We start from the raw sequence: 19,643 nt of genomic DNA on the forward strand, positions 1-19,643 counted from the left end.
AAGCCCATGAAGACAATAACTCATTATGTGACAGATCAAAGACCTCAGGAAAACTACAGGCAAATGCCTTAAGTTTGTCTACCACTTGCTTCTATCTCTCACTTCACATCTCCTTTCTCTCGTATCTTCTCCAAACTCACCCTAAAACCTATTCTGGGTCTCAATCGGGAGGAATTTGCACTTAACCAACTAGAAGGCCCTGGGTTCAATATTTAAACTGCCCCAGGCAAAAAGTTACCTATGGAAAAAAAATAAAAAATCATAACACCCATACTACAAAGCAAAAGTGAGGAATGGGGGCAAATCTCAGAGCCCAAAAGCTTCACTACTACTAGATTGGAACATAGCCTCTTTATTTCTACAAAGATGATGAATTCCTAAAACAAAAGCAAATAAATGGATATCTAATAGCAAAATAATTGAAGAATCAACCATACCATATAAAGAACTCCTAAACCTGTCATCTCTTCATAAAGATCAAGGCACATCACACAGACAGGTGGACTTCCCTATACAGAAAGGGGCTTCCACCACTTTACAAAGTACAGGGGTGTGGGGGGGAAGACTTCCCTTCAGTTCTTTTGTTTAACAAAACCAAGTACAATCCCTAAACTTCACCAGGTTGGACAACAGCAATCCTAAAAGTTCTCTGGTTATATTTGGGAGTTGCCCACACTTGTCACATGGTCACAATGTGGACTCATTGCAGGACTAGACATCCTCTCCCAAAGCCAAGAGAATGTTAGAATCCAGGCAAGAATGAGAGAAGCACAGAAACAGTTCTCCCCGACCTGGGAGAGAAATTTAGTACAAGCATTCTCCAAAGTTCAGGGAATGGGACTCAATGAATCCACAAGTAAACAGACTTGTCCTGGGATACCTGACATGCTCTGATATCAATCAAGAACAAATATGTGAGGAACAAGAGGAGTATTATCTTTTACCCACACACTAAACATGTCCTTGACACCTACCACATAGAAAACACTACTTACTAGTTTTACACCTATTCCTGGAAACTACTTCAAAATGGAAAATTCAGTGTTTTTCTTGGTGGTGTACCAGTAAATCTGGGATACCACATGTGTTGCTGGTATGTTTATTGGTGGAAAAGGAGCCCTCATATCCCACAGTCAAAACCAAACTGCCAAAAACAAAGCAAAGCCTATAGCTCATGTTACCATGATTGGCCATTTCCACCCTCCAGTGACGCAGAGCTAAGGGGGAAATTCTGTCAGAGCGCGACTGCATGATGAAGGGGCCTGACAGTGATTGTTGGACCATAATCAGGAACCACTGGGCCATTTTCTTCTACTGAGTGTGTTTCAATTATGAATGAAAACTAAGTATGACCATATATCCTTGGCACAGTGATATACAAAATGAAAGAGTTGGGCAGGAGCCACAAGCACTACTGTGGTAAAGGAATAAAGGATGAACATTGAACTACAGTGTGCAGAAAAGAGTTCACGATGTGACAGGGAACTGAGAAAGAAAAGCTTAAATAATGACTCAAAAACTGAGTCTTTGAAAAACTACACAAACCAGGAATGCTTCCAGAGGCAGACCCTCACTAATGGCAAATACCAACAGCATGACCAGCACACTTTTCTGGCTAGGGAAGCAATGAAGTTGTTAGACATGCTACAGGTTTATATATATATATATATATATTTTTTTTTTTTTTTCCCAGAGACTGATAAAACCACCTTGAAGGGGGTCAAAAGGGAACTTGGGACTAATGTCAATGATACAGGCTGCTATACTTCAGATGTTGAATGTGCCTCCAAAGGCCCATGTGTTAAAGACTTGGTCCCCAGGATGGCACTATGCGAGGTGGTACTATGGAACATTAGGAAGTGGGTCCTAGTGGGAGGGAAGTCCTTAGTTCATTGGAGCTTGCCCTTGAAGGGGATTGTGGGACTCTGCCCCATTCCTTTCTTTGTCTTTTCTTCCTGGCCCGTGATGTAAACAGTTTGCTCCACTGTACATTCCTACTATGATGTGCTGTCCTCACCAGAGTCCCAAGTAAAGGGGTCATCTGATCTTGGACTAGAATTTCCAGAACCATGAGCAAAAGTAAATCTTTTCTCTTTGTAAGTTAACTGACTCAGTTATTTTGCTATAGTAACAGAAAGCTTATTAATAAACTTTCTAAAATAACAGCAATCTAAAATCTTGTTACTATTGCCATCTGGCCTTGGTCATGTGAGTTTTTGTTCTTGTTTGTAAATGAAGACATCAGCCATTTTTATTGTCATCTGCAGTCAAAGAAGCACTTAATTTCTCTTAGATGGAACTATATGAATACATACACACAGCTGTTATGCACACAGGCATTTATAGAGACAATATTAAATAGACTTATAAAATTCTGGAATTGGAAGGGATGTTAAGAACCATTTGACGAACTTCTCACCTAAAGCCAGAATGTGCACCACAAGATGCCAGACCCGGTATCCCTCAACTTCTTGACCATCCCTTTGTGCATACAGGTCTCTTCCAAGCATCTCTGCAGCCCCTTCTAGCTTTGTCTGGTTACTGTTCTCTTTCTAGAATAGAGTCCCTGGAGAAGAGTTCACTTCTTTGGTTACAATCCTCTTCTATCTGGATTATGCACTCACCCCTCAATCACCTCCAATTAAGCCTGTTCTCTCACTTATCTTCAGTGCACAACTAAGAATTTGACCTTGGGCATTTTACCAGTTATAAGCAATCAAATTTAATAAAAAACAAATTTTATTTTCTTTAAAAAAAAAAAAAAAAAAAAAAAAGTACTTCCCAGACTATTTATCTATCATGGTTGGGCTCCTTTCTTCTTAACCTAATATATAATATTTGAATAGATTCTCCTTATATGTATGTCCATCCCCCTATTCAGTGGATCATCCTATTTCCTGTGGACTCTTCTTCAAAATTCTTGTCTTCATATCCTTTGTCATGGGCATGAGCTTGGTCCAAATTTGCCCAATTTGACAACTGAACCACCTATCTTTGAACTCCAGCATCTCTCCCCTCAAAGGAATTTTATGCGGAACCACAATCCTTACAAAGATTTATCTGAATTACATAAAAATCTTTATCAGATTTTCAAACTCAATCAGAATATCATAAAACATATATATATATATATATATATATATATGAACATTTCATAAACTATAAAGTACTGAGTGTACATTTCTTTCCCCCTTCTACTTTTATCTATCTTCAAGTTGAGATTTTGTTGTTGTTGTTGTTATGCAATTGAAGTTGGGGGCTTAACCACTAAACCACATCCCCAGCCCTTTTTATTTATTTTTTATCTTAGACAGAGACTCACAAAGTTGCTCAGGGCCTTGCTAAGCTGTTAAGGCTGACTGGGGACTTCCCATCCTCCTGCCTCAGTCTCCCAACATGTATGTGTCATGTCACCATGCCAGGCTCTCAAATTGAGAATTTTTTTTTCTTTTCTGAGATTGAACCTAGGGGTGCTTAACCACCAAGCAGCATCCCCAACACTTTTTATTTTATCTTGAGACAAGGTCTGAGTTGTTCAAGGCCTCACTAAATTGCTGAGGCTGGCTTTGAACTTGTGAACCTCCTGCCTCAGCATTCCAAGCTGTGGGGATTATTGGCATGTGCCACTGCAACAGGCCTCAAATTGAGATTTTTTAATCACAGATTTCAAATCTTTCTATGACTTTCCTGTGGACCTTAATCATGTCATGCTCTGTTCTGTAACACAGGACTCCAGGTATTTTTCTTTTGGTGCCAGGGATTGAACTTGGGGGCATTTAACCACTGAGCCACATCCCCACCTCTTTTTTGATTTTATTTAGAGACAGGGTCTCGCTGAGTTTGCTTAGGGCCTCCCTAAGTTGCTAAGGCTGGCTTTGAACTCATGATCCTCCTGCCTCAGCCTCCCAAGCTGCTGGGTTTATAGGAATGCACCACCGTGCTGGGCACTTATGTTGCCTTCTGAGGCAAACTTCAGGCCAATCCTTTTGTGCCCAGAATTCTCTCTACCAGATCAGGTCTCTTCCCTTTTTTGACCCTATCCAGACCCACACCTCTCAATTTGAGGCCCCTTCTAACAGTCCAGTCTGCCCTGAATTTTACTGCTAATTTCAAGTGCTCCAATAAATAACCCAATCTATATCCATTCCCATTAGGTTTGGGTTTCAGTGAAAAGTTGGGGAAAACATATGAACATGTGTGGAAAGGGCTTGAAATGTGACGATATGTTATGTAAAGTTAAATGGATCTAGGTAAAAATCCCAGAACTTCTATTTACTAGAGCATGTTGGTAGGCCCACTTAGTCTGAGCCTCTCTCTTATTCCTACTTCAGAGTATATCTGAGTATTAACAAAATAATATGCACTAGCCTGTTGGCAATAAGCAAATAATAAATTTAAATATTTACTAAATAAATATAGTAGTCATACTATTTCTACATATATATTCCCTTTTATATATAAGTGACTTAAATTTACTGATGAATGTCTATAACACAGGAGAAAATGTAACAGATTCATGAATCTGCTCATGATTTCTCTCTGAAGATGATTGTTTACTAGTTTAAAAAGAAAGTAACCAAACAAAACCCATATGTATTAACTGTGGATTCTACATATATATAAAAAAGGTACATGTTTTACAAGTTTAAATTATATTTGGCAATAAACATATAAATATAAGTAGATTCTTAGAGTTTGTAATTAATGTTCTTTTATTGTGACCTTAATATACATTTGGTCTTTAACAAATTACTTATTAAAGTCTGTCTTTCTCAAAGCAATAGAAATTTTTGTGGTATAAAAATGATGCCTTTTATTTTGCCATGCTAAGAAATATGTATGTATTGGGTCAACAGCTTCTTAAAAGTTTCAACAAACTTTGATTTTGTTCAGGAGTTCTGGGGGTGGGGAGGTGATGATGATCAATAATACCCTTAGTTTTGGAGAAATGTTACAGAAAAGATAATTGAGCTCTTGAGAAAAGAAAATAACTATCCTTGTAAAACATTAGTAGGGAGAACATCTAACCCTGCATAAAAGGGGCATTCCAGCCATGTAAGGAATTATTACTTCTCAAATCTCTCAAGCAACAGAAATAAACACACAAAAATCATAGCATCGTAGTATCACTGCCATTCCAAATCTTTCCTTTGTTTCTTTGTGGGGCTTACTGTGCTTACTTGCCATATAAAACATATGTGAGTTATCTTATTCTTCTTCCTAGTTAATACATCTAGAATTTCAGAACTATTTTAAAGAACAGAATGAACCTAGATTCATATTTAATAAGATGATTAATCTAGCCATATGTTTGGAGCTTAGCACTGGATTTAATGATTGCTAAAATAACCTATAATCCAGAATTCTTTGACACTTAAAAACAAGTATTTTTATTTTCACTTAATATAAAGCTACTTTAAAAGGCAGCTAGAACAAATATGGAATACTTAAATCCCAAGACACATCTTTTTTTTTTTTTTTTTTTAAATGTCTCCTTACAAGTCAGGGTGGAGTGAGACAGTAAGTGAATAGGAAGGCAGCTCTTTCAAACAGGAAGAAGAAACCACAGTGATCCTAAAAAAGACCTTTCATATTACTCTGCAGAAATAAATGCTAGAATAGCAACCAAATTCTGACCAGGGACTGAAACTTCCATTCTAATATCTTCCAGAGGAGGTGATGACACTGGCAAGCTATAGTAGTTCTGACTCCAATTTCTAATCAACTCACAGCACAGTGCTTCCAACTGTCCTTATGCCCCTTACACCAACTATAACACTCCAAGTAAACACTCCTTGTCTAGGGACCAGTGCTCACCTCTGTTCCAGATTCTGAGGGGTCATAAAATGAAGCCCTCAGAATCGCATTGTTTTTACTCAGGGTACTCCTTGTTATCTTCCAAATGGAAGGAAGGAAGGAAGGAAGGAAGGAAGGAAGGAAGGAAGGAAGGAAGGGAGGGAGGGAGGGAGGGAGGGAGGGAAAACAAAACCAAACCTATGCCATCTGCTTTACAGTTGGCAAAGGGCATAGGTATTAGAAGTGGTATTTTTATATAAATAAAAATAACAAGGAAGCACCTCCCCACCCCTTTTTTTAAAGTGGCTGTTACATTCAAAATGGAGAATGAGGCCCCCTGCTGTATAAAATTGTCCTTAGACCTCTAGAGAGAAGGGATGGGTCTAACAAAAGTCAAGCTGAGAAGCAAAGCATTTCTGCAACTGCTCACCAGGTCACAAGACACCCTGGTATGCCGTTGAGTACCATTAACCTCCGAATACCATAATGTTTTCCTCCAGGCTGACAGGAAAAGGAATATCCTAAAGATGCCAGAAGTCAATGAAAAAACGACTCCTCAGTCCCTGCCCTGTCAGAATTGTGTGGTTCTGTCTCATCTTTGGTCATGGTAGTCCAGTAGTCAGTTTTCCTAATAATTTCATTAAAGTCCTGTTAAAGATCAAACTTTGTGTATATGGTGGTATATATGGTAGAAAATTGTGAATCTGGTAAAAGTTGATCCGCATATGAAAATATTGGAACTTGATATTCTGTGAAGGAAAATTTGCCTCTACATTGGAAGCTGGAAAGCCACTGGAATGGTGAAAAAGAATCACAGTATAGGTTTCTTAGATTTTCAATACCTACATTAAGAACTGTGTAAAAAAGTGTAATGTCTGTGTACAGATTCTCAATACAACCAACAAAATCTCAATTATGAAAGAGGAAAAAAAAGTGAATGAAGTGAGCAATTGAGGAAGCAAATGACTGTCAATGGAGGAAGAAGCCCAAGGAATGAGAAATATGAATGGCAGAATTTCTGAAATGAATCTCAGACCTCAAGTTCAGCCTGCTGTGTCAAAATGACCTCATGCTAAGCCACTCCAACTGACTTGAAGCAAAAGAGAAGAACAATTTCTATACTAAATAGAGTCTAAACAGCCAATCACTGCGGGATACAATCCTTCTGCTGCTCCTTGCTTCCTGGAGCTTGTAGTAACAAAGACTTTGGGATAAGCAATGTGGCCTTTCATAATCTGCCCCTGACATTCAATCCAAACCTTTCTCATATCCTACCCCTTTTAAGAGTGTAAATTCAGGACAAACTAAAGTCCCTGAAGTTTTAAAACACCATCTTCTTAGTATCCAATGACATCCTCACTCTCTTTACATGCTATGATCAGAGTCAGAGAAACTAAGCAGATGTAGCAACAGAAGCAAACACAAGATACTATGTTGCCTATTTTTAAATTGAAGGAAGGGGCCATAAACCAAGGAATGTAAGTGAAGCTAAAAAGAGCAAGGAGATGGACTCCCTCCTGGAAAGCTACCACCCTATTGTCTCTTTTTATACTTCTGATCTATGGAATTTATAAGATAATAAATTTGGGTTCCTTAATTTAAGTTTGTGGTCATTTGTTACAGTAACAATAAGAAATTAATACCTGGTTAATTCTTGTTCAACCTAAACTCAGCTCAGGCACACTTTCCAGGATACCTTACCTGCCTTGTTCTTACCCTACCTGCCATCTTCCCTTTACTTTGCCTTGGCTTGCTCTTCCTCCTCTTTGCAAAGCACCTTGCATTTACCAAAATGATTGATCCCTCAATTAGCCTGAGAGGCTTCCTTTTAAGAGTAGGCCTATGGGTTTGTTTTTTTAATTTTTTTTTTTTTTGTGTAGTTGTAGATGGACAGAATGCCTTTATTTTATTTGTTTATGTTTTTTATATGGTGCTAAGGATCAAACCCAGTGCCTCAAACATGCTAGGCAAGTGTTCTGCCACTGAGCTATGCCCTAGCCCCTATGTTTATTTTTTATTTCCATTGTTTATCAATGTTTCTGGTTCAGAGAATACTCAAAAGGCTTTCAGTAAATTAGCATGACTCACCCCTTAGTAATCAACAAGATACCAGTGTTCATTTCCTTACTAGATGATAAAGACACTGATGACAAGTAGCTAGTTCGTTACCAGGAAATGAACTTGGAAGTACTATCAATGGCTCCTTTCTCCTTTAGCAAGGCCTTCACAATGTCATTTGCCCACTTCAAGCACATTTGCTTGAAAGAAGTTTAACCATACTTTCTACCTCCAAACAGAACGTTCATAAAACTTTCAGTCACAAACAGAAACTAAGTATCAGGTTGAAAGAAGAAGACAGAAAATAGAGGTAAAAAAAAAAATAGAAAATATATTCATGATTCTTGTATAGTTACGGAGGTGAACTGTATTTTCCAAAGACAGCAACATCTGTCCCTCTCATGTGATGTTCTACACTGTGACCCCAATACTCCAATGATCAAGAAATGTTCGGGGCTGGGGATGTGGCTCAAGCGGTAGCGCGCTCGCCTGGCATGCGTGCGGCCCGGGTTCGATCCTCAGCACCACATACAAACAAAGATGGTGTGTCTGCCAAAAACTAAAAAATAAATATTAGAAAAAAAGAAATGTAGCCATTGCCTTCCCCTTGTACCTCAGTTGGCTTTTACCTCAGTTGGCCTCAGGGCTTCACTGGTAAGCAACAGAATGCAGCAGAAGTGACAATGCATGACTTACACGACTACCTCAGAGGACATGGTGTGATTTCTGTCCCTTTGAGCACTTGCTCTCCAGATGCTCCTCCCTGGGGCACCCTCTCCTAGAAGCCAGATGCAATGCTGTGAGAAGCCCAGGCCATGTGTAGTTCTTCAAGGAGGCACTCTGGTTGGTAGCACCAGTCAAGCCCAGCCTGGGAGGCATCAGACTCAAAACTAGATACCTGAGTGAAGAAGTCTCCCGACAAATCCCTGTCCCCAGTCAATGATATCTTCCCTGAGAGATCCTCCACACAACGGAGCAGTGACAACCCCTGCCATACCTGACTTCCAGACCTGCAGAATCCATCAGACTAGTAAGACTAAATTTGGGGTACTTCATTATCCAAGACAATAACTGCAACAGTTAATAAACAGACAAAAATACTTAGCAGTATTACTATCGCATAAAATTGCGGCTTTGTTTCCTGTCCTTAGGAAGATGGACCAGCCAGAAGTGTCTTAGTGAATTAAATCAATTTGATTCTGGCCTAAAAAACATACATACATGCTCTAGGACTACAGCTCCCAGAGACTTTAGATTTAATGGAACCAAACAGTAAGTACTCTTCCTTCCACATCTAAGATTTCACCACTTTTAGATTTTTTTCAATGACTTTGGGATTCATAGTCCTATGTCCTCATATGTCCAAGAGGTTAGATTAGATGGGATTAAATTCAAAAGGGTGCTGGAAGAATACCAGAATGTCTGCTCTTCTTTCTGTCCAGTTTGGAGCACTGTAAATAAAACTTGACAGACCTTCTTAAGTCAACTAAATAATGTGTAGCATGAGTGTTTTCAGATACCCAGGAGCTAAACCACATTGGGTTTCTTAGGAAGCCTTCTAGCACCAAGTGAAAAAAAAAAGAGCAGTTACTGCCAAGAGGGTTGTGTACAAGAGAGGTGGTGGCCTTGAGAGACTCATTTCACAAGACTCCAAGTATCTATACTAGAAGGTCAGAAGTGGGAGGCAGTGGGGCCTTTAAAATACAAACTCAAGCTATTTTGCTCAAGCCAGATGCTGCATTCTGGAAGCAGATGAGAACACAGTTATCATTAGTCTGAAATCCTGATGAATTCCAGGTGTACCTCCCAGCAGCCTGGGAGAGCTAGTGGCTCCAAATCCTCAGAGAGTTTTGTCATTCATGTCACAGAAGGCTATTCCACTGCAGTTTATGGGGCCTCAGTACTTTTCCTCTTTGATTTCAAATATAAACATTTTTGCCCAGACTTTTGGGGATACTTTTTAAAGTAAGGCAATTTCTCAAATATATCAAAGAATGTAAGGGAAAAAAATAATCAAGAAACAAGATACGAAAAATTTGAGGAGAAGATGATCTAGATCGAAGACTTCAACATTCCTATGAGAAACTGGATTAAATATAGTGTTTATAAATCTGAAGTGGGTGCTGGTTGACTTCTTTCACCAAAAGGTGCAGTTTAATGACTCATTGGATTGCTACCTGTGGTCCCTGTTGCTGGGGAGAGAAGAAAAGGCATGATCAGAACCGTCAACAATGTTTATGGGGGCTCAGTCTCAACACAGTTTAGGAACGCCCATCCACTCTCCCATCCTTGTTCTCTAGGCTCCTAGTCAATCTGTGCATTCCTCAACATCCTTCTACTCTACCTTTTCCTATCTGTTAGAGTATGTTTCTGCTCCTGGCAAACAGGACCCTGAACCAATTCAAATACCAAAATAACCACACGTATTTCCAAAAGCAACCCCTCGCTGAATATGGGAGGCATCAGACTCAAAACTAGATACCTGAGTGAAGTAGAGTGAGTAGACTCCATTCCCTCTCTCTCCCTCTCTTTCACTCACTCTTCTGCATTTTAGACAGACGGACAGACAGACAGACAGACACAGACACACACACACACCATGCAAAAAAGAAAGAAGAGAAAGAAACAACTTAGGGAAGATGGTTGTACGTCCTTCCACATGGCTAAATTATCCAATACAGAAAAACAGATGGTTTCTTGTTCTCACCCTGGTCCTCCTTTCAGGACCATAAATTTTCATAAGAAGATGTTTCGACACCAAAACCAGATGTGTTAATTCCCCTTATTTAAATTTTCTTACAAGAAAAGAATTCAAGGAACACAACATTGACTGTTAATGATCTAGACTTCATCAACTCAATATACTGATGTTCTGATGCATGCCACAACTCACACAAACTATAAGTTTACTGACTGAATTTATGCAACTAAAACTCATTTATCATCACATACTTGGAAGCAGCATATGTGCTTGCTCCCCAGCTTACCATAAGCAAGGCCTTGGGCTAACATTCTTTCCACTATCAGATACCATTAAATAAGGGGGCCATCACTTTTCCTGAAACATGTACTTCACATATTGCACGACTCATAACAAGATTCTTTGGGGGAAAACAAAATAGAAAACAAATTTGCTGGGATCTTCAATATTAACCAAAACATGAGAAAACAATGTAATCATATATAAAAATGTATTAAGAGCCAAAATATACCTGATGGATTTGTTGGCTCTGGAGGGGGAGGGAATAAAATTCCTGCTAAGTACTTAAAATGAGTGGTCTCTAAACTTTTCTCTATATCTAGTTCTACATGAAGGTGGTGTGCTCGACTGAGTTCTAACAGTAGTCAAAACCCAGAGGGTCTAACTACAAAAAGCAGATGCTGAAATCCCCTGATCTACTCCCTGCAGAAACAAGGATAACCTCTTCTTCCTTCTCCTAGAAAGAGTTAAAAGCTTTAAAAACAATCTTCATAAAGGCCAATGGTCCTTTGGTCCTATGTCCAGTATCCTCTCCCTGATCTGGTACTCCCTGCCACAAGTGGCTTCTCACTGACAAAAACCCTATCTGTCAGTCTTACTCACTGACCAAAACCCTATCTGCACAATAGCATATCCTTGTATTCAAGAATATATACAAGGATAGGCTGCGAGGCTCCTTGGAGCCCAAAGACTCCAGTGACATTTTTGCTGAAAGCATTAAAGAACACACCCTTCACTGTGATTTATATATTTTTTTAAAAAAATCAACTCATAAAGAGGGAAGGAAAAAAAGAGAGGGAGGTAAAAGACTGAGCTGTGAATGCCATTACATTTTTTAAAAACAAGATGATAGCAAAGTAACGCTTTTTCCACTCCAAGATAGGATAAATAGGAATAGGTCAAAGGAGCATCAACCTAAGAACAAAGTTTCCCAGGGGCATGTTCCTGCCTTGTCCCTGTTCACATGGCAATCAGGATAATCCTTGGGTTTGGGCTGTCTACAAAAGGCTACAGCTAGAGATAAATGCAGGACCAGAGCACATAGCTCTGGCCTTGACCTTTCTTCCACATGGCAAATGCCTATGCCATGGACAAAAAGAATGTAAATAGCACCTTCCCTCTTAAGTAATTACAGAAATGAAGCAGGTTTTGATTAAAACTCTAAAAGCTCAAACTTAAAGCTAATTTGGATGACAACTAGATAGCTATTGATTTAGCGGGACTATGTTTTTCTTCAACTAAGTACATATGATGCCCTAAATGGCTAGACCATGGGCAATTCTGACACCAGACAGTTAAAACTCAATTGTGCAAAAGTTTGTATGCCTGCTATGCAAAACAAAGAGATTCTATTTCAGCAAAAAGAAAGCAAAAACCAACGTTAATCTCATGAGTTACTAGCTTTAATTCTGATTCTATACAATTAAATCTTTAGGATATAATTTGACCAGCAGTATAATCAGATGACAGTCAAAACACTAGTTATAACAAGGGTCACTGATATCTGCATTGTAAATGCTTTCAGTGTAGAATGTGATATTTCCAAATATGATCTAATCATAAATTTTTATAAGTTATACTAGCAGTATATGCTATTTATTTTTCCTTGAAAAACCATCCACCCAAACATACAAACATACCTCCTTATTTATAAATGTAAAATTTATATATTTACATATGATGTATTATTAAAACACTCAGAGAAAGGCTTTTCTTGTTTATAAAAATCACTTGTTTTGAAAGCAGAATATGAATTTAAAGATTCACTCTTATTCTTCATCATTGTCTTAGAACCTAAATATTTTTTCACAATCACTAGGGCCAAATAAATTGAAAGAAAACAAATCAACTCTTTGATTCTGTCCATAGTCAGCAGTAACAAAGTGGATAAAGTCAAAATCTAAGCACCAACTGGAAGAAGAAAGGTGACATAAATAAGAGACAAGAGGAGTGTTTGTCCAGCCCACATGTTGGAGGCTCCCCACCCCATGTGGAGCATCATAGAACCACTCTCCAGTACATATGGCAGCTGGGGTGGTGAGTCCAATTAGGGAGGTGAAGGTAGGGAGGTTGGCTCTCTGGTGCTAACTCAGTATTTCCCTTATTTCTCTGAGAAGTTCACACACAACTGGGCCCACACTTCAGCATGGTTTCATGGAAGTCTCTAGGATCAGGAACACCAAACCCTAAGCCTGGCTTTTTGTGACCATAGGAAACCCTCGATTTGAATTTTAGTTTATTCTTTTATATAAAGGAAATATTAACAGTTCTTCCAAAGATGCTAATATAGAACCAGATAATTTCCTGTGTGGAGCTGGTGCAGCCCTGGAATAGAGTCGGTGCTCAACAAACACTATTCATGCTCTCCTCCTCCAGAGGCTTGCAGCAAAGACAACAGAAAGTGTGGAAGTCGCTGTGAGATCTGGACTATAACACATCTTAAGTCTTAATCCAGCAACATCTGGAATTAAATGGGACTGCCAGGGTAAGTCACGAATCTGAGAGTCCTCAAGAACCTGGGAACCTTGGAACCTGGGGCTCCAAGTGCCGTCAATATTCTCCAGAAGTAAAGTCATTCTTGACATCTTTTTCCTCAAAGTTGCATTGAATGTAGGCATATACTAAGGAATACGCCTACATATTCTTCTAGGTCATGTAACTGTTCACTACCCCTAAGGGAGACTGGTATTATCGCAGCTGAGATGTCTTGATACTTTGGGACAGAATTCTTGGTGCCATATTATCAATGTGTAATGGTTTCTTTTTTTGAACTCAGTCTTCACATTCAACCATGCATGTCCACTACTTTATAATTTTGTGACAGGACCACTTAATTAGTAAAATCACAAACTCCTGAACTAAGTGTCTATATTTATTTGACAGGTTTTTCATAGCATCCAACAAAGCAATTATAATAAAATACTATTTGGGAGAAGCAACTCTGATGAAAAAATTCATAAAATTCATAGGATATTATCTACATATTTTCAACCCTAAGGAAAACCATATGCATGTAACAAAATCTGTTTTCAAACTGGCCATTTCATATTCCTCAAATGAAAATATTGTACTGCAAATATCATTAAGTTATGGTAGAAACAAAACACCCAAATTTAAGATATATAGGCTAGCTTCATGCCTTTCCTCTCGGTGATATATTAGAAAATCAGCGATTACACTCTTAGGATCCTAGAACGAATGAAGAAGTAAAGTCATTCTGCTTGAGGATATCCCAATATGAGCTCTTTGAGTGAGCAGGCTTATTAAACTGTAGTGCATCCTACCTCCTTGAAGTTATCAAAAGCTGATAAAATGATTTCGTGCCCTCCTCTGACAAGACAAACGGCTGCCAACAGTTCTAAGACAAGGGCTTTTGTTCTGTCAAAACAAGAAGAAAAAAGAAAAACACAGATCGGTGAAAATGACATGGTGAGTCAGCTACTCCTGCCTCCAAGATGAATATGAGAATAATCATCATTTTCCCTTGTGCTTTTTAAACCTTTATTCTGTTCCATAGTTATATTAAATCACTTTTTGAAAACTTTACCGACTTTTCGATATGTGCTTTGTCTAAAACAGCAAATGTGGAAGGCAAGCTTCCTACACCCAAAATTTATGAATTTCACTAATAAAAACTAATTCTTTCAGTCAAATTATTGGGTGACTCAGAGCAACAGAGCTGAAAAAATTTTACTGATGAGCTAAAAACAATAGGAAACATGAGAATACACACACACAAAACTACCAACTGAATATTCTTCCTGGTTTTAGAGTCAGAGGCATAACATGAGAAAGCTCAAAAATCAACTCAAATTTATGTTTTACACTTCAAATCTGCTCACATGCAGATAGATCCATTAAAATCCCATATGACCACACAAGTTTCTATCACTTCTTCATATGCAGGAGATCTGGGAGGAGTTGCATTACAGCTGTACTAGTGCAAAAATATCTTCTCTGACTCAAGAAAATAAAACTCCATCTGAAATATTTTTGAAAGGAGAATCTAGAGATCATTCTAAGTTTGTAAATACAGTGTCGAAAAAGAAATGGCATTGTTTCTTCACCGTAAGATCACTTTAGTATTTCATCTTTGTTCTGGAATAAAAACTATTGCCAACCTCTTAACAAAGACTGTTCCGATATTCTACAATATCAACTGTCTTAAGAAAAATGAATAATAACTTTTCTATAGTGGAAGGCAGAGACATGACTAGCTAGGATTTTAATAAAGAAAGTAAGAAATCACTAAGTTGTAGATTTATTCAGGGGAAGTTTTAAGAAATACTACTCAATATTTAAGTATTCTTTACACACTGCATTACATTCCTAGAAAGGCCTAATTTACAATCATATTTTTAAGGTGAATTAACAGTTTCTAGATACTCAGTTTATATATTGTATCTCAGGGAAGGCAACTATACATTTGAAACAGAATACCTCACCAGGTTGGAAAAGCTCAAGATAACCAAAAGAGAAACTGTTGATGAGAGACTTCTTTGGTAATCTGTAAGGCAATTAATCTATGTGTCTGGTCTTTAAAGAAAACAAATATTAAAGAAATCTGCATATTTGTTCATTTGTTTTTCTATTTGTTAACTAAAGGTACATATGTAAAGTTAGGAAGCAAAATGTGGATAAGAAACGGTGGTTTTAATTAGCTATTAGTATTTTAAGACTTTCCTAGTCCCCATGTCTGGACACACTTACAACTTAATTCTCTCCACCAACTTAGCAGCAAAGATGCTTAATACCAGACCTAGAAAGGAATAAAAGCTTAAGGAGCAAAGTGAATGGCTAAAGTTGTCACCAGGTGCTCAACTCTGCCCCATGTAAAGATGTAACTTGGCTGAAAGGAAAAAAATCCACACAGCCAAGTACTTTACAGTCAGTCTTATTTCAGCAAACCACACCTGAGAGTTTCAAAATTTTAACTTTTGTTAAGTGTTGACTAGCTCTAGTTAGATTTAGACTTACAGTACAAAGGAAGCTCACCTGGGATTCTTGTTGTTTAAGCTTAGTGCAATCTCATTAACAGCATGTGGATGAGACATGACCATGTTGAAACCATACTGAAATGTGGGAGAAAAAAAACAAAAAAGCATTAGGAAATAGGTTAGGAGACAGTCAATATTAATTAAAAACAAAAAATCTGAAGGTTCTATCTCATGTAACAATGATACACTATCATAAATGAGGTCATCATAAATGCACATTATTGTCAAAACATATTTCTGTATTGAAAATATCAGGGATGCCATCATCAAAGGCTTATCTTCCCATATATACATAAGTTACACATTTTTTTTTTTATTAAAATAGTGAAAAGGCCAGGCACAGTGGCACATGGCCTGTAATCCCAGTGGCTAGGGAGGCTGAGATGGGAGGATCGCAAGTTCAAAGCCAGCCTTAACAAAAGCAAGGACTAAGCAACTCAGTGAGACCCTGTCTCTAAATAAAATACAAAAAAGGGCTGGGGATGTGGCTCAGTGACCAAGTCTCCTGAGTTCAATCCCCAGTGTCCCCTCACCCCAAAAATATTAGTAAAAAAGCCCTATCCAAGGGATTCTCAACTCAGCCTCCTCATTCAATCCTTTGAAAGGCAAAACAAAGCACTAATTGATTCCCCAAGATCCACCCAGGTTAATTTGGTCTGAATCTCAATAACAGAGCCCTGGAATCTAAAAATTTTTAAGCTTCCAGGGTGACTTCACTCAGCAGTTAGGAATCGCTCCATCAAGTCCCTTCTCTGGGCAATGGCTACCAGAACCAAGGGCCTAGAAAACCTGTCTTTCTCTGAGGTATGTTATATCACCCTTCTACACAAAGAACAAGCTTAAGTCCTAAAATAGCTTCCTATTTTAAGGAAATTTTACTTAAAAATCTGCATTTGTATCTCAATTTCATTTTTAGTAAAGTATAACAATAAGTGAAAGCTCATATTAAGTAGCTTGCTATAATGATCAATTTTACATGTCAACCTGAGTAGGCTGTGGTACCCAGATACTTGATCAAACATGATTCTAGATATTTCTTTGAAGGTATTTTGTTTTTGGATGGGATTAATATTTAAATCAGTACACCCCAAGAAAGTAGATGGGCCTTCATTATGTAAGTGGGCCTCATCCACTTATTTTAAGACCTTAAGAAAATCGCTGACCTCCCCTGAGAGAAATCTGTGGATAGACTGCGTTTTTGAACTTGAACTATAACACTTTTCTGGCCTGCAGATTTTGAACTTGACAGTTTCCATCATTCCTTAAAGTAAATCATTCTCTGTGTGTGTGTGTGTGTGTGTGTGTGTGTACATATATACACGTATATACAAACATATCCTATTGGTTCTGTTTCTCAAAAGAACATTATTTTCTGGAAAACATGAAATAAATGAAGAAAATGTAATTGTATTTGTACTCTACATTATAAATACATATGGTCATTAAAATACTAATTGTGCAGGAATATAGTTAAAATGTCAAAGTTGTCATGAAATATTTTAAATTTATAAAATTTCCAAATGAACCTAAGATTACAGAATATCTCTAAAATGAATAAATGAAAAAATATGAATTAAAAAAAAAACAAAACAAAGAACAAGCTTAAGAAATTTGATTCTACTAAATTGAGGAATTACCTTCTCTCTCCTAAATTTACTGTCAGCTTTTGAACTATTTCCTCTTACACTGAGAAAAATGTATGCAATCAGAAAATCCTTCCAAAAGCTCCAACCATATCACCCCCACACAAAGATCTATGGTTAACCTCCTCACCTCTTTCCACAAATGAACTCTTCCATGCTTCCATTTGAGGCTAATCCCTGCACTTAAGTCCTTGATTTCATTCCCTCTCACCTCCTCAAAAATATATGCTACAGAAATTCCTCCACTCACCATCACCTTTCCCTGTCTACTAATTCATTATCATGAACATAAAAACATCATGAAAAATGCTCTTATCTTAAAACGACTGCAACAAAACCCTCTTTGATACCACAATGAGTCTAGCTGCCTCCTCTCGTTTCTGTTATCCTTACAACAAAATTCCCCCCAAATACTCAGGATCTCTGATTCCTTTCATTTGCTGTTGAATCCACTCCCACCAGGCATTTTACTCCACAGCCCACTTGATACAGTTTGGATGTGAGGTGGTTCCCAGAAGAGCTCACAGTAGACTATACAGGAATGTTAAACAAAACAATGAGATTATGGCAGTTGCAACACAATCATGGATTCATCTATTTGTCGGATTAGTAGTTTGAATGGATTACTGTGTAAGTGTAGACATGGGACTTGGCTCGAAGAAGCAGGTCACTGGAGGGAGGGGGGTGTCCTTGGGGATGATGTACTTGTTCCTGGCTCCTTGTGCTCTCTTGGCTTCCTGGCTGCCATGAGCTGAGCAGCCTTCCTGTGTCACACCCTTCCACCAGATGTTCTTTCTCACCTCAAGCCCAGAGTAGTGGAGTTGGCCAATCATGAACTGAATCTATTAAACCATGAGCCCAAAATAAACTTTTCTACCCTCTAAGTTGTTCTTGTCTGGTCTTTTGGTCACAGTGATGAAAAGCTGACCAACATACCTCTGAATCTATTCTTGCCAATATCACCAATGACCGACATTTTGTTAGTCAATGGCCTCACTCATCTTACATGATTCAGCAGCAACATTTTTCTTCTTTCAGTAATAGGGATACCAAAGCCAGAACCTGGCACATGCTAGGCAAGCATTCTACCACTGAGCTATATCCCCAGTCCCAGTCTCTTTTGTTTTTTAATTGGTAAACAGCGTTTCACCAAGTTGCCAGGCTGGCCTGGAACTTGGGATTCTCCTGCCTCACCCTCCCAAGTCACTGTATTATAGACATGAGCCACCACACTCAGCTTGGGAGCATTAGACAAAGTGGAGCATTCCTTTCTCCTTGAAACATGGCCTTCAGATAGCTCTACCTTCCTGGCTACTTCTCCGGTGAACTAGTTTTTCCTCATCTCTTAAACATTTAAATGGAGTGTCCCACGGTTCATACTTTGGACCTCTTTACTTCTCTATTGGCCCCACAGATTTCATTCATACTCCTAGTTTCCTAAATGCTCTATGTGCTAACTAGTCTCAAATTTGTAGCTCAGTGGAGGAGCACTTGCCTAGCACGTGTGAGGCACTGGATATGATTCTTAGCACCACATATAAATAAATAAAATTTAAAAATCCATTGACAACTAGGAATATTTAAAAAAAAAAATTATATCTCCAGCCCAGACCTCTGTCTTGGAATCTAAACTAACATACTCAACTACACTTAAATCACTATTTGGAGGACTAATGCATATCTCAAAGTTAAAATCTACCAAATGGAACTCCAAATGATCTTCCTCCAATTTTGTCATCCTGTAGCCTTCTCCTTCTTAGTGAATGACAACCCAATCTTATAGGTACCCAGGATGAAAGCCTTAGTACCACCTCCTCTCCTCGCCTACTCTCTCACCACATACTTAATGCCACTGCCTTTACCATCAAAATAAAACCAGAATCTGACCATCTCTCTCAACTCTGCTCCTATAATCCTGAGTCATACACCATCAATGCTCACCAAAATTACTGCCAATAGCCTCCTAAATGGTTTACACCCCCTTGCCTTTGCCCTCCAAGGTCAATTCTAAGCACAGCAGCCAAACTCATCATATTAAATGCAAGCATCATATTTACTAGCTTTTCCCTTTCAACAAGACCAGTGTCCTTTCCCTGACCTATGAAGTCCTACATAAGCAGTTCTCTGATACTTCTGTCTTTACCTTCTACTCTTCTCGTTCCTCATTCT

General features: G+C 38.4%; 1 protein-coding gene across 8 annotated transcripts in view; it reads right to left on the reverse strand.

Moving 5' to 3' along the window:
* The window catches only part of Fmnl2 (formin like 2), a 283,661-nt gene that overhangs the window by 44,800 nt on the left and 219,218 nt on the right, over nucleotides 1–19,643 (reverse strand). For all 8 annotated transcript variants that reach the window (XM_058573498.1, XM_058573496.1, XM_058573497.1 and 5 more), the window contains exons 8-9: nucleotides 15,830–15,906; nucleotides 14,119–14,212 (exon numbers count right to left, since the gene is read on the reverse strand). In XM_058573498.1, the coding sequence (XP_058429481.1) occupies nucleotides 14,119–14,212; nucleotides 15,830–15,906 (171 nt within the window). The remainder of the gene's footprint in view (nucleotides 1–14,118; nucleotides 14,213–15,829; nucleotides 15,907–19,643) is intronic.

The sequence above is a fragment of the Marmota monax genome, unplaced genomic scaffold (genome assembly GCF_021218885.2).
Source record: "Marmota monax isolate L192 unplaced genomic scaffold, Marmota_monax_Labrador192_F-V1.1 WCK01_AAM20220418_F8-fsc00048, whole genome shotgun sequence".
Taxonomy (NCBI): domain Eukaryota; kingdom Metazoa; phylum Chordata; class Mammalia; order Rodentia; family Sciuridae; genus Marmota; species Marmota monax.